The 17,317-nt window shown below is 27.2% G+C and overlaps 1 protein-coding gene across 1 annotated transcript in view; it reads left to right on the forward strand.

Annotated features, from left to right (window-relative positions):
- LOC107442359 (ras-related protein Rab-22A) overlaps window positions 1-4,337 on the forward strand; it is a 50,366-nt gene extending 46,029 nt beyond the window's left edge. Inside the window, exons 6-7 of the mRNA XM_016055909.4 lie at window positions 2,255-3,027; window positions 3,114-4,337. Of these exons, the coding sequence (XP_015911395.1) occupies window positions 2,255-2,442 (188 nt within the window). The 3' untranslated portion in view covers window positions 2,443-3,027; window positions 3,114-4,337. The remainder of the gene's footprint in view (window positions 1-2,254; window positions 3,028-3,113) is intronic.
- The last annotated feature ends 12,980 nt before the right edge of the window (window positions 4,338-17,317 follow it).

Below are 17,317 nucleotides of genomic sequence, written 5' to 3' on the forward strand. Positions count from 1 at the left end.
TGTTTATTTTTAACTTTTCAATCGATTAATCCTGGGGAACATCGATTGTAATTCAAGTTTCCGTTTTTTGGCTAATAATTGTCTTTTGAAAGCTTAACTTATTCTGCTAACCCAAACTCCAGATTGTAAACACACATTGCCATTTGGCATCTTTCAGCAAGCCAATTTTCAAGGTTGATAGCTCCGAACATTTAGCTCCAGGTTGAACTCAAAACATTTTCAAGCTTCAATGATATTTCTCCCTTATAATTTTGATTGGTATACAACTCGCCATTTTGTTTCTGTTTAAAAATGAAACTGTTGAATTCAACTTTTTATAAATTCTTATCAATTTAACTTAAAATGAAATTACATTCTTTTACTTCACAAAATATTGTAATTTTTTATCAAGTTATTTAACGAATATTTCGAATCTGATTACCATAATTACATAATATCACAAATTATCAAATATATTTTTACAACAAAATAATAACTAGGCGCAAAAAATTCAAATAATATTAAATGCTTTAATGCCGATGCATATTTTTTATGGCAGTTTTCTAAACTAGCATCAATCAAAAAAGAATCTATTTGACAGCATTTACATGTTGGTTATCTACTGAATTATTTTCTGCAGAATGAAAAGATATAAGCTTCTGACTTGCATTATTTGCCTACAATATTAAACTGCTCATTACAATGCAACGATAAATTATGAACACAAAATGTACGGTGTAATTAATTGCTAAAATTTATCAGTTATTTTACTAAAACTCTGTTATTACTTTTTATTAGTTTAATTTTTTCTTTCAGCAGACATTTCATGCTTCGATATGGAAATTTCAATTTTTGGGCAAAGATTCTTTGAAGTAGTTTCTTAAATAATCAATGAGCAATTTTATGTTATTATTGTTTTGACGCAAAACGTTAAGGGGTTAGGTTAACGTTAAGGTTAGTTACTTCCTCATTTAAGTGAACAATTAAATATCAACTTTTGATGATTCTGAATCGAGGAGTTATAGGCTACTATCATATTTATGAGTTTCAAAGATTTCTTAATGATGCCAAAGTTAAACAATAATTACAAAGAAGCAAGATCTTTTGTGACTCCTTATGAAAATTTCGTTTTCTATGCAAAGATTCTTTGAAGTAGTTTCGTAAAAAATTAATGACCAATTTTTTTGTTATTATTGTTTTCATGCCCAAAATTAAGGGATATATACGTCCTCATTTAAGTGAGCAATTGAATGTTAACTTTTGTTGATTCTGAATCGAGCATTCTGAATCGAAATTTATCAGTTTCATAAATTTTTTTTTAAGAATGCCGGAATGAAACAATGAGAGAGAAGAAGATATTTTCTGCTTTCATTTGAAAATTTTGATAAAAAGTTTATGACAAAAATGTTACTTAGATAAAAATTTTATGAAAAACGAAAAATTTCAGAATTTCCACGAACTTTGCAAGAGCAAATTCCGTTAAACATACGCGAAAAATGAAGGAGCATAAGCATATACTTTTCACAGCACATTATGATTATTGGAGATCTTGATTTCCAAAAAACTATAGACAACTTGAATAATCAATTAATAAAAGACAGAAGCGACTAGAAATGTACAGTTTGCTTTATTCTGCTAAGAAAACCAACTGATTTTTATCATCAAATTTTAAAAAAGTAAAGCTGTAAAAAAACGCATTCGGTTGGATATCAGACAATTCTATTTGAAATATTAGTACGGGCGTCATCTAATTTTATCCCAACTCTTCCTCAAGTTCTGGCTTCAAATGATGATTCATTTAAAAACTGTTTTTACACGTTTCTCAGCAAATAGTGCCATCTGTTGACAAACTTTCTATCCATTTTGAAACTGAATTCGATGAATTTTTGTGGTTTCTTAAATAGAACGTAGCAAATTGCGCAATTTCCTCTTCTTCCGTTTATGTTTATCTTTAATTAATTTTTGGAATTCGTTAGTCTTTTTTTGAGACGTTTGGAGAATTGCGCATTTTTATTAGTTTTTTCAATACATCATTAAATTTCGAAATTCATCATACAATACATCATCAAAATTTCGTAGTGATACATGTTTTACACTGTATTCATTTGTTTACTTTACAGAAAAAAATTTGAATTCCATCATCATTTTGAAACTCATCATCAAAATTTCGTAGAGGAATATTTTTTACACTGTATTCATTTGTTTACTTTTCTCTTAAAATGAATTTTGAATGCTTTTCTATTTATTTAACAAAACATTATTTTTATACTTTCAGGGGTGAATGAGATGTTTGAACATGTTGCTTCATCGATAGTTCGTCAAAATGACTGCTATAATAGTTATCACGCAAAGTTAGCAATAACATCAAGTGGTATGGGATTCTGTGGATGCACAATGAGGAAAAAGCAAAAAAGCAAACCGGACAAAAAAAATATGTGTTTCCCATGCTTGGTTCTACGGTGACCCAAGCTGATGATATGACACACAAGATAATAGCATGACTCTTATTGTGTGTTTTAAATCTCTGTGACAAAAACTTATCCCTTATGAATGATAGAAAACTATTTTTAAGACTTGCACATTCACAAGAATTTAAGATTTTATTACAGTATAAAAGATACTGGATAATGGACAAATAATATGTGTATTAGAATAATCACTTTTCAGCGGTAGTTTTTAAAACTGAAAAGACTATTTGAGTAGTTATGTGCCGAAAATGGCCAAATCCATCCTAAGGAAACTGAGGAAAACATCCAGGAAAAAACATTTCTAAAGAGGTGTCACTTTAATATATGAAGAATAACATTTAAAGATCTTTTCAGTAAACGTTTAGTATATAAAAGTAGTTTAAAGTGAAAATTCAAAAAGAAAAGACTTAGAATATATTCTTGTGTTGAACTCACTTTTTTAAACACAATTGGACTTGGCTAATTTTGATACACAGCGTCTCATATTTTTATTTCTTTCCTAGTGGTTTCAGATTAGTACGAGATGTAGGGAAACATGGGAGATTTGATCATCTTTATATATATATATATATATATATATATATATATATATATATATATATATATATATATATATATATATATATATATATATATATATATATATATATATATATATATATATACACATACACACAGCAAAATAAATAAATACACAAAAGCACGAAGAAAATTAAGAAAAACAATAAGTATCATTTATTGCGCATAAGCTGCAAGTAAACAGAACACTTGAGATAAGTTCAAAATGTAGATAAAACAAAGGAAAATTACAGACATATGAAAAGGAGGGAAAAGAAAAATAATAATTAAAAAAATAACAAACAACTGAAAAAAAAATAAAGGATGAAATTTTTTAAAAAAAATTCGGAAAATAAAAGATATAATCTTTTCATCAGCCCACACGATTATATCCGCTTTTTTGCGGATATAATCGTGCGAATATAATCGTATCATTTATTGCGATTTTTTAAAAAAAATTTCATCCTTTTTTTTCAGTTGTTTGTTATTTTTATTCAGTTGTTGGTTATTTTTTTATTATTATTTTCCTTTCCCCCCTTTTTCATATGTCTGTAATTTTATTTTGTTTTATCTTCATTTTGAACTTGTAAGCTCATATATATATAAGCTCATATATATATATGCTCATATATATAGATGAATCATGAATATGAATGTAAGCTCCTATATATATATGAATCATGAGTTCAGCAGTCTAAAGATAGTTCTGAAATTGGTTTTCTTAATCTTTTTCTTTATAACATAATTTTTAAAGTTTTCTTTATTTGTTTTTAGTAATTCTTCTCGATTTCTTTTGAAATTTGTCGAAATTGTCTGTTTCGAATTATAGATCATTAATATTCATTTTATGAAAAATAATTAAAAAAAAACTCATTAAAATGCGAAAATCAAGGAAAGCGAATGTTATACTGGATTTTGGAATGATTAAACTAAATACACAGCAAATTTCTCTTTATTTTATAAATGTCAATAAAAGATGGCGCAAACGAGGAGAACGTTAAAAAGAAGTGAAAATAACATCAACAATTTAGTAGCAAATATCTGATGAACTGAAACAAAATGCGATTTTGTTTCTTACTATCTTACGATCTGATGCCCATCTGCTAAATAAATGTTTATAAATAATTAAGGTAAGGTTGATCCAATTTCCCATGTTCTTCTTATACAAAATTTAGCGCTAGCTAAAGGGTTTTGTTCAATCCAAGTGCATTTTATTTATTGACAATCAAAGGATTTTACGGACCATTTAAATGAAACCTGCAATTTTATTGAGTTATTGTACAAATTTTATTTGTTTCTAAAGCTGTAATAAAATTTTGTTGCCAAAATCTAGCTTTGTAAGCATTTTTCTTTGTTATTTATATTCTTATATATTTTAAAGTCATTTAATGCAGTTAGTGTCGATCTCTGCTAAACATTGAAGAAACGAGCTCAGATTGGAAAATTAATAAATTACAAATTATGATATTTTTAAATTATGATATTTTTAAATTATGATATTCTTAAATTATGATATTCTTAAATTATGATATTCTTAAATTATGATTACTTTTCAATAAAAAGGTTTTACCACTTAAAATAAATAACTTTATAAAGTAATAAGTGTTTTACTTAAATTCAATTTTCTTTTCGAAATTCAAATTTTTAACAATCATAATTTTCATATTTAAATAAGATTAATTATAACTACAAAAGTTTTTCGAAAATTATTCGAATCAAAAACTATTGCTTCGTATAAATTTACAAACTTCATATTTTTTCAAAATGTCTAATATAGAGAACATTTTTCAGATATTTTTCTATAACGCATAAATTCTTATGATGTCTAAAAAATATCAAACATAGTGAAGGTTGATGTTTTTTCATTGTTAGTGTGAAAAGCTGAAGTGTTTTTTTTCCAGCAATTAGCGTCCGATAATAAGATTATTATTCAAACTGTTAAAATTACCATTCTTAAAAGAGACGAATTAATTTTAAACTAAATGATATTATTTGAAAAATTTAATAGTTGTAATAAGAATTAGTATTCAACTTATTTTTAACATTAAGTTAATATTTTTCGAATAAGAATTTTTGGTATAGATTAACACATTAACGAACTTTTAAAAATAAACTTTTTATACAAGCATGTTTACGATATTTTAAATGAAAATATGAAGCTTGATAAATTACTTTAACTGAGGATAAAAACTCAAACTATAATTACTTGAAAGACCACAAGCTGAGTTATACATTGTTTAGCTCATGTCATTTTTAGTTTAAAGACTTAATGCTAGAAATGATCGTCACACATGTCTCGATCGAATTTGAAAAAAAATATTTGTTACAGTCAATAGAACAAGAGATATAGTCCATTGAACCAAAATTATCTTATTTAAGGAATTGAAGATGAACTTGAAATGTAGTTGCTAGTGTGACAAGAAATATCCATGCACATTTAATTCGCTAGGTAGCGTTAATTATAAAATAAAATACGATTACAGGATTAGAGCAAAGCAATTGTTTCTTTATTCATTTTATTTCTAAAAACTAAGCGTAATTGGATGCCGGGTTTGGAAAGCTGGATCGGCTGGATCTGAAATCCCGTTCTCCCGAACACGAGTCCAACGTCCTACCAACCAGGCTATCTCGGTTCTGATCATTGGTATTTGGAAAAGTTAACAAAGCTCAGAAAGGCAATTAAATCTATACATAGCGAGAAACTTTCTCGTCGAGTTATTCTGCAGCACGACAACTTTAAAGCACGCAAGACATGTTTCTGCAGAAGTTAAAAAGCGATGTGCAGAGTTACCACCCTTTATTCCAGATCTATCCTAAATGACCTTGACTTCCACATATTTTAATAAACTCAGAAAAGTATTCATCGAATTTCGGTTTTAATCGGATATGAAGTAAAGGTGTCCACGCAGGATTGGTTGAAGCAGAAGCTAAGGGTTTTTTAATGTAATCTCTTGAGCCATTTAAATTGAACCTTAAACATGAAGATTCCATCATTAGATCAAAAGTTATTCAGGGTCGTTCATTTTTTATTTTGCGCACTGTACAATCTTATTTCAAGGGATGATAATATAAAAGTTGGATTTTTCTCTGTTTCTAAGTGTATTTTTAAACAATAATTCTGAAAAAAATTTATGCATTGATTTTTTAAACTTATTTTTCCTTGACTTTTTTTTAACATTTACTTTTTTTACTGAATATTAAGTATCGTTCTGATAAGAACTATGTTTCATTTTAATTTCAAATTGAAAAATAATACAAGATCTAATATAATCCAAATTGTCACAAAATATATTTTTAATAAACGAGTTAAAGTATTTTCAATAAAAGACTTTTAGTATAAATAAAAATTACTAGGTTTGAAATTGTTGACATGATGACTTATCCCACAGTGTCCGAAGCGTTAAAAACTTTTTTACAGATATAGTTCACTTTTAACTATCCCAGAAGATTATGATAAAATCAGATCCATCGTAATGTACTTAATGTACTTACAATTAACTGTGTAATTCTTAGGTATGAGATTCCTTTAAAGTCTAAAAGAATAGCGTTCTCCCAAATTGAAATAAAGTGCTATTTTTTAAATTTTCTTATGCATTTAGTGCAATCCGTTCATCCAAGTACGGTGCAAGATTTTCAAAAGTTGTTTGATAATCAAACAAAATAGTGTAAAAATACATTCTATTGAAATAGACCGAAAATTTGATGCTAAATTTGAAATTCGAAATAATGAAAAAATATTTTTTTGTATGAAACGAAACTTATTGGTTGAAAAATACAAGAACATTAAACATAAGTATTCTATCAAGCAATACCTAGAAATTTATACTTGTTGTTAATTTCATGCCTGTTGTTGGACAGTTGACACAATTTTGAGTTTACGACTGCCACTGTCCAACTCCGTAACCTAGTTCTCCGTAATTTTGAACCTAGTCCAGAACATAAGGGAAATCCAGGATTAAATTTTGGGAGAGATTGACCTTTGTAGAGGACTTTCTGAGGTAAGCTGTCCCGCATTTGCGTTACAAGAAGAGGAAAACCACGAAAACCTCTCTTGGTTAGTCTAACGGCAAAAGGACTCTAACCCATGATCAGTCTGTCCCTAACGATGCTTTAAGTCGGCACTGTGGTCGGGGCGAGCCGGGTGCTGAATTCGTACCGACCAGCCATCGCGAGGATTCGAAACCGGTTCACTTTACTATGAGGCGAGCGCTCCATCCCCTGAGCGCCCTGGCTCCAGTATGTTGAACGTTTCTAAGGACTATTTATGAATTTTTATTTTAGATTTATTCGATTTGTTCATTTTAAAAAATTTTGAGATGATTAATGTTTATTATTACAGATGATTTGTGCATTATTAAAAAATGTGGTTTTAGGTAATAAAAAATAATAACTAATATTTAAGGAATTATACAAATTTTTTGAAACAATTTGTTTTATTAAAGACGTAAATGGTATTTAGGAACAAAAGATGATCAAGGAAACCCTAAATTAATCAATCACTCAAAAAATGACTTTAGTTATCGTTAGTGAAAATGAAGTAATACGAAATTGAGAAATTACCTGTGAATTTGAGATTGTTTGTTGATTAAAAATTTTAAATAATTTTTTTTTTGGTCTGTTTTTATTTATTTATTTTTTTAAAAATTATTTTCTTAACAACCTGTAAAAACGTTCAACAAACGATTTTTGAATGTTAGCAAAATTATTCTGTAGTTTAATTTTGCATGAAAACAAGTAAAAAAAGTTTACTACCAATCAATAAATTATCCTCAATATATGTAGAAATTACTTTTTCGAGAAAAATTCTAAACTTTTAAAATTCCACCTACTAACCTGACAGCTAACATTTTTAAATAAAAGTAGATATGCAGTCAGTTTGAGGAGACAAAGAAATTAATGTGAAATTGACATGAAATTTTCTAACAGAAGCTATTACTTAAAACGACACTGGTTTTTCGAAGTAATTTCTATTTTCTAATATAGATGGCGCGTTATATGTTAGGAGAAGAATATATATAAAATGAAAAATTCAATAGGAGAGAATTTATTTATGAAAAAGGTAGAAAAGAAATTCATACACGATTTGTTGGGCCATCTTTCGGCAGTTAAATAAACTAAAAAATCCTTTAAAGAAACGTACTTATTGTTAGTTTTTTTTCTATCAAATAATCAATTAATTAATCAATAAAATCAGTTTAAACTTAAGAATACGCAAATAAAATTTTATTGAAGTTGAGATTCGAATATAGTTTGATTTTTATATTGAAATCGAATTTTCAAAGAAGTTGGAGCTTGGCAGGGTCAAACTTAGGGAGAAACAAACTCTACAATTATATAGGGTCACAAAAATCAGTTCAATTCATTAAAGTTAGTTGAATTTTAAAATAGTAAGAATTTGCAAATTGTTATCTATTATAATATAACTTGCAAATTTTTCTAATTGTAACATATTGTTATAATTATAATTAATATTATTATTATTTTTAATATTTGTAATTGAAATATTTGTATTATAACACTTTCTTTATCAAAATTGCAGCAATTCCGTAGCAATAAATATGAAAATGCAACTAGTATGTTCTGCTTCTCCCTTGATCGCTAAAGTGCTGGTAGAATCCTGGGGGTGGGTGGGTGGGTCAGTCTAGTCAGTCATCTTCCGAGTGTTTGCCAGTCAAATAAAATTTCAAAAATATTATTTTTTTAAAAAAAGTAAATTAAAAATGCAGTTCTTTTTTGTTGAAAAATTCTGACAATTATGTTTTTGAATCACTAACAGAAAAACCTGTCTGATTACCTTTATAAAGCCAAATGCAAATTTTATCTAGCAAATGCAAATTTTATCAGAGTCAAATACTTATTACTAAATTATTATGTTCTATACACTATATGCTCCTAGAAAATATAGCTATTTAGATTGCTTTAGCTACGCTTGCATAGTATTATTTGCAGTAATTTTATTTAAATTGATGTTGATACTTATTTTTTTTTTTTTTTTAAAAAGAAATAAGTTAACAGATAAAATTTTGGTATATTGCGTGGTTGTAAAAAAATGAAACAAATAAACATAGTCCATTATTGAATACCATTCTTCTGCAACAGTATTAGTCTTTCGAATATTAAAGGGAACACTCTTAATAAATCAAAATGTAATCCAATAATGAGGAAGTTTTAGATAAGTGTTGCATAACAAATGCAATATTAATAGATTTGGGAATATTAAAATAATAAATATAAAGAGAATTAGAAAAATTCATGAAAATAAAAAAAAATTAAGTTAAAGTATCTAAAAAATCAAAATTGAAGTATTAATAAAAATTAATAAAAAATAAAAATCAGAAAAGGAAAATTTCATATTAAAAGGGAAAAAATAAGAATATTAATAGGGGACACTCTCAATATATCATGGGAAGCTACATTTTATAAGTAACAGTTGTCTTAAATCACCATTATTTTTTTATCACAATAAAAAAACGAATAATATTGCATTTTTAATGCAACAGTTGTCTAAATTTACAGCATTATTAGACTATCTTATACATTAAGAGTGTTCCCTTTAATATTCTAGAGTCTAATAATATTGTTTTTTTATGATGCATTTGTCTAAAACTCTAAAATTGCCACATTAATAAATTGCTACATTATTAATTGCAACATTAATAATGTGGTAGCTTTAGACAACTGTTGCATAAAAAGGCAATATTATTAGATTCTGGAATATAAACGTAAACACTCTTAATATATCAAAAGATAGTCTAATAACGAGGTAATTTTAGACAACTGTTGCAAAAAAAAATATTATTAGATTTTTTTTATCATAAGATAGTTTAATAATATTGTGACCTCAGACCACTGTTACACATACATTGCAATATTATTAGACTTATTACTCAATTACTTGTCAACTAGAGTAATTTACTAATTATCCATATTATTAGACAATTATACCAATTGATTAAATTGCCACATTATTAAATAAATTATCATGATAAAATTACTAAATTTTAAAATGTTTACCAAATTTTATCTCCTATTATAAAACTATATTTTATTGTTTGCTTTACAAAAATCATTACCAAAGCGCTACCGTAAAAACTACCAAGCTTTTTTGTGTTCCAATAGAGCCAAAAATATGGTAAATCTTACCATATTCTGTTAGTTTTGACTATGCTTTGGTCCCCTTAATGTTAATTTCACTTTTTATGTATTTCGCTTAAATCTTAAACTTATTAAGTGAATCAAGCAATTTATGCTTACAATAATAAAACTCGTTCATCCAAAGATTAACTCACGAACAATAATAATTTTTAAATTTTTATTATTTTATTATTTTATTTAATAATGGTCGAAAAAAATGCTGATTGTAAAGTGCATAACTTTTTACGCCATTTTTAACTATGAAACTTGCAGTAACAAAAGCCAAAATTTGAAAGAAATCGGTCGAATGGTCGGATCGGTCTTAAAAATCTGCTCGATTGTCAGAATTATATTTGTAATAAGATATAAAATTAAAAAAAAGTAGTTTGATTTTTTTTTCATTCATGACTCAAAAATTTATAAATAATTGATTATGTAAATTTAAAAAAATTCCACCGATAAATAACTGTTTCACTTAGAAACAGTTATTTATCACAAATAACTGCATAACTGCAACTAAATAACTAAATAACCGCAAATAAGTGCAAATTTGAAAAATTACTGTGAGGAAGTGAGCCGTGTTTGGAAGATTTTACTTTTAACGCAGAAAAAGTCATCGGTGTTTCATGCTGTATTTCATAACAATAAATTATTACAATGCTAACGATAATATTTTTCACTTATTTTAACCTAAATTAATATAAAATAATGAAAAAAGTATGAAAAATATGTTTAATAAAAATTTTGCATCAAAGGGCTAAAAAAATCCTTTAACTAAAAATAAGTAGAATTGAAATTTCGAAAAAAGTAAGAAAATAATAGAAATTCAATATTTTTTAAAATATTAAAGAAAATATTTCACTGTCCTATGCTATTCGATGCTTCTAATAGTGTCTAAATTACAATCTAGTAAATCACATTCATTGTTACTTTAGATTCAGACCATTAAACTTTATAATAAACTGAGAATAGGCGTTATCTGAGTTTTTATCTTAAACTCGTTTAGTCCGGAAAATGGTCTTTTAGTGTTATTTTCGCACCTTAGATTTTCATCATACAGTGGCGCGCTAAAGTTTCCGGTCAGTATATTATAATTTTATTGCGATAACAATAAAAAACAGAATAAAATTTATATATAAGGCGGGATGGTTTCGAGATAGCACAGTTTTTACACGAATCCTATAAAAGATTATTATATTATATTATATTATATTATATTATATTATATTATATTATATTATATTATATTATATTATATTATATTATATTATATTATATTATATTATATTATATTATATTATATTATATTATATTATATTATATTATATTATATTATACTATACTATATTATATTATATTATATTATATTATATTATATTATATTATATTATATTATATTATATTACATAACATTACATTACATTACATTACATTATATTATATATTATATTGAGTTATATGTATTTGTGGCCAAAGGCTGAAAGAAATTAAAAAAATAAAATAGCCGGAGACTTTTGCACGCTACTGTATGTCTAGAATTAGCAGTGAGAATATAAAAACTTTTGCTTCAAAGCTGATTCCACCCGAAAAATTAATTTTAGTAATTATATTGTACAATGTACTCAACTCTGGATAAGTATTAAGTTCCCATTGTTTTTTGGCTGCTACACGCATAATTTTGCGCGATATTACAGTCGAAAGGATTTCATCGCAAATCAAAACTATGACTACTTTAAAATTTGTTATAATTCTACGATTTTAATTTCAATTCTGTGATGGACGATATTACTAGTTTCATCCTTTTCTAATTGCTAAAATCAGAATTTATCGTCCCTTAGTAGCAAAACTGAGTTTATCGTCAGTCAAATTTCTGGCAATTTTAAGCTACCAAGGCTTTAATTTTTTTTTATTTCTGGATGACTTTACAAGTTTCCATCAATTTTTGATTCTTAGAAGCAGAATTTACCTTAATATTATCGTAGATAGGAATTTACAGTGAATCAAAACTTCAACCACTTTTAAATTAGCTATAACTATATAATTTTAAATTGCGATTCCGTTTTGGATGATTTTACAAGCTTCAATCATTTTCTAATCGCTAAAGATGGAATTTATAGTCATTTTATCTCAAAATTGAGTTTATCGTCAATCAAAATTTCTACCTTTTTAAGACAGGCTAGAATACTTAAAATTCAAGCTCTGGATGACTATACAAGTTCCAACCGTTTCATTACTGCTACATATGGATTTAACGTGATATTATCGTCAATAGAAATTTATAGTCAATAAAAACTAAGACCATTTTAAAATTAGAGAGAATTCTACAATTTTAATTAAAACTCTGTGATGGATAACATGGCAGGTTTCAATAATTTTCCAATTGCAAGAAATAAAATTTAATCGTCAATCAAAATTCTGACCAACTTTATAACTATCTAAAAAATGTTAATTTCAGCTTTTTCTTTTCTTTTCTGATAGCAATAAGCGGAATTTAGCGTCCTCGCTAAAGAGAAATAATCATCCATAAAACTTTTTACTTGTTTTTCGACTTGAGTTATTAAATTTCCACCGGAGTTCTATGGCTATTGTTGAGGTTTCGATGGTTTTCTTACAGCTATTAAGAGAATTTATCGCCTAATGGAATTTATCGTTGCTCACGATTCCAACAGTTTTGTGACTAAAGTGTTCAGTTTTCAAGTACCTATAATGACTATAACTAATGACTTTGCCTATAATGACTATGGATGTTACAATTGTTTCTAAACACTGCGGAAAAAAATATCACCAATCAAAATTTCGACTACTTTCCGACTTGCTATATTGCGTAATTTTAACTAAATTTACGCGCCTGATTCCAATACAAATATATATTTCTTTTTAAAATTCGATTTCGCAGGATTTATTTGATGGATTTATTATTACTTACGCTCAAATTTTGCATTTTGCCACAAAAAATTACGTTCATTAAAATGATGTTAAAAATTTTTTACCTTACAATTTAAAACTTTTTTGACTATTAATAAAAAATATAATAAAAACTGATATAATAAAAAATAATGTAATAAAAAATAATGCAATATAAATAATATGTTAAAAATAATATAAAAAAATAATATAATGAAAATAATATAATTAAAAACAATATAATAAAAAATAATAAATAAATATCGAAAATGATTTTTGCATGAAATTCTCTTAAAATAAAAAAATTTTGTAATTGTGTGTAAAAAATTTTTCAATTCTATTTACAAAATTCTTAAAAATAGGGGTGTTCCTAAATTTCACTGGTTTAACCCCTTAACTTGTGCGCTCGAGTTTATTCGAGAGCTCTGAACAGGCCAAACTGTGCACACTCGAGATAACTCGAGCGGCGTTGTATTTGATGCTGCTATAATTTTTCACACTCGAATATAATCGAGAATTGAAAATAATAAAGTGAAAGTTAAGAAAAAAAATCGTCTTATTGATATTTATGATTCACATTCGATTGTAATCTATAACACTTATTTATTCAAGAATAAAATATTATATAGCCTTTTTCCATAGTACAAAAGTGCAGTATATCAAAATTGTCCACCCAAAGAAAAGACAATGTTCTAAAGTGTGTTTTTTTACATGAAAAAAAGAGATTTTTTGACTGGTTTTTTTCAAAAAAATCTGTGCTTTAAGGAGTTAAATGATTAAAGAAAGGCTGAACTCTTTTATTTATAGGTTAACTCGTATTATATATAATATTAAGTATTACAATTTGGCGATGCAACTTCAAAATGGGGTGTCATTTGAATACCATTCTATAATTTATTTTTTAAATTAATTTTAAGCACTTTTTAATTGATCAAAAGACATGGAAATCAAGATTTAGGATTTTAGAAAATTTGAAAAATTTGAATACATAAAATTTTTATACCTTATAATTCAAAATTTTTTTCACCATTAAGTTAATTAATTAAAATTATTTAATTCATCTAACTTCCCTATTATATTCCATAATTGTCTTAGGATGGATGGCTTATAACTTCTTGTGAATGAATTAGTGTAGTTTAACCATTCATTCAAAAGATATGAAGAGAAACATGACTCATGATAACATTTGAGTAACAAATTTTTGAACCGTTGTAGCGGGCAAGCAATAACAGCTAGTTTTCAAAACTTTACCCACCCCTCTATTTTGGGAGTGATAAATTTGAATTCAATAAACGAGAGTTATGTTTCTTCAGAAAAAGTTCTCAAAATAAGCTTATTCCACCACCGTTACAGTTAACTTTTATTTACATTTAACGAGATTTTTTTTTGAATTTCACCAATGCACTTAACAGAATAGAAATCTGACCAACAGTTCAAAAGTTATTAGGGTGGTCCATTTTTTTCTTTCGACTTCGAACGAGGTTGTGACTCTTATTCGGAAACCGCGGATAGTAATCCCCGGTGGTCATGTTGTGGAAGATTGAAATTAAGCGATTGCAACGAGAAATTGCCAGTTGAAAAAAGGTTTTAAATGAGATGAAATGAAAGAGGATATGCTCCGGAAATTTTCATTATATCGCATTAACGGATGATTCTTAAATGAGGGTTTAAAACAACTAAACATTGTCGCATTTAGGCACACTGGCCTTCCAAAAATATTGTGAGTTATGTCTTCAACAAAATGAACCGAAAAAAAATTTAAAAAAAAGTTTTTTTTTGATTTTTTTAAAATTTACTGAAAAGTCATGCAATAGATTATTCTACAAAACTTTGCATTTGTGAAATTATCTAAAAATTTAAATGTTAATTTTTAAGGCTGTTCTAAAATTCACGTAATATTTGACTTTTTTAGCTGTAAAATGTTGTCAACGGAAAAAAATGAAAGGAAGAAAAAGACATCGGGGTAGTTGACAGTTCAGGGTAATTAAGAATAGAGTGCTGCACGTTAAAACGATGCGTTTTACTTGCTTAACAATGTTGAGTCAGTCTTTTGTCCAGAAACTTCTCGTTTTGGGGATCCTTCCAAATCATGCAATATAGCGCAGTAGGGCATTTCTTCTTTTTTCTTTTTTTTTCGAAGTGCAAGAAGAAATCGAGTGCTATAAATTTTTACAAAAAGTCATAGACAATATTGATAAAAGATAGTGATCGAAATTATCGGAGGACATTGCCAGATACGTTATTCAGTAATAGAAAGTCTTTCGTTTATTTTATATTCGGAACTGCCGACTCAATTTTGAGTTTACGACTATCTCTGTTTAAGTCCGTAGCCTTGTACTTTTGAAACTGATCCAGAAGATAGGGGAACTTCATGATCAAGTATTGGGACAAACTAGCCTTTGTGAAGGACTTTTTGATGGAATTAATACACAGTTTCGTTATATGGAGAGGAAAATCAAGAAAATCGGTTAACCCAACAGCAAAGGGATTCTAACCCATGATCCGTATACAACTGAGGATATTTTATATCAGAACTTTGGTTGGTGCGAGTCGAGAGCGGAATTCGTATCGACCAGCCAACACTGGGATTCCAGCCTGGGTCATTGTGCGGCAAGCTCTTTATCCCCTGAGCCACCATGGCTAATAGTAGAAAGTTGGAAAATTTAGTTATTGCTCTGAAGGACAAGTAACTGAAAGATATTGCAAGTTCGCACACATTTTACCAAGTCTATTTACATATCGCTATCAGATTTTTTTTTCTAAAAAAGTCAACAACGCGAATTTGAATCAAAATTACGATACAGAGAATTTTATAAGTCACAATCATGATGAAATACGCTATTTTGTGATAAAAACACAGATGTAAACATGGAATTTAAAATTAAAAAAAAAAACTTAAACAGTATGCTATCTCTTCACAGTAATTGCTGGTCCGGGGCACAGCTAATAATTTTTTTATGGTGGCTGTAGTTAGATTTATGTGGTCTTGGACAAATGGCTACTGTTAATTTTAATTCCAGCATAGTCCTATGTTGAACGATTTATCAGTAAAAAAGATAACATTTTTAATAAAAAGCCTACCTTTTCCGTTTAAAATTTTTTTTACGTGAAATTTTGAAACACGCTGTTTTATTAAATAATTGGAAAAAATCTTATTCAACCAATTCTGCATTATTCTCCGCATCATTAAACAGAAGTTTAATCAGATTCAGTGAGTAATATAAAACAAATAGTTTAAGACTTTACAAGTATGTATAAAAATGCTCATTAGCATATACTGAAGTAGATTTAATCTAAAATTTAAAATCATATTTTGGTTACCAAACATTAAAGGAGAAGCAACATCGGTAGAGCTTGAAGTCCACTTATGAAATTCGGTTTTATTTATCATTGAATAAATACTAGAATGATTTTATTAAAAGTTAGATCTACTTATTGAATGTAGAAGGAAGAAGGGTTCTGTGAATTTCAGCTTGTTTCAATTACAGTAAATTCCTGAACTAAGTGTTTATAGAAATGAAATATTTTTAGAGTTTATTGTTCGGTAATTGCATTCATTTTCGAATCTCGTTATTTCAATTTTAAACTTGTTTTTTTAATTCTGTTGTATTTTACTGAAGCATGAAGTCTCAAGGTCATTAAACCTCTTTTTTATTGTATACTGCTGTGTTAGAAATGTAGGCATGCAATACTTTTTATTAGCTTAAAATTTTCAAAAAAAGATATATTTTAAAATTGTTAGATGATTCTTAAACACCGATTGTCCATTTAAATATGTTTATTGTAGCTTTTCATTAAAAGTCACTAGTTTTATACCCAGCCCTTTAAAACATAATTACCATTAATAATGCGGAAAAAATTTTTTGTCTTTATTCTGACTATCAAATCATAATATCTTTCAAAGATGCTCCTTATATTTCCTTATCATGTAATGATATCAACACGACAGTAAGCAGGTGAATGGCAATAAGATTAACAACTGTTTGCTCCATTAAAATTGAAACGTGAATTAACTTGCAGTAATGGCTAATTGCAAAATAATGTCTCTGTATTCGATAAAGGCATCATTGAAAAGAAATGAATAAAAAGGAAATTTATGAATTTATTTTATACTAAATATGTCTTGTCGTTGGGAATTTACAGGTGATAAATAAATAAGCAACATTATTTTTAAAAGGATGTATATGTTTTGTTTTAATAACTTTAATGAATCTTTAGCTTAATTAATTTATCATGCATGTTTCAAGCGATTAGTTGATTAAGTTGAGCTAAGG

This window comes from Parasteatoda tepidariorum, chromosome 11, assembly GCF_982258835.1.
Source record: "Parasteatoda tepidariorum strain Cologne lab strain chromosome 11, Ptep-v5.0, whole genome shotgun sequence".
Taxonomy (NCBI): Eukaryota; Metazoa; Arthropoda; class Arachnida; order Araneae; family Theridiidae; genus Parasteatoda; species Parasteatoda tepidariorum.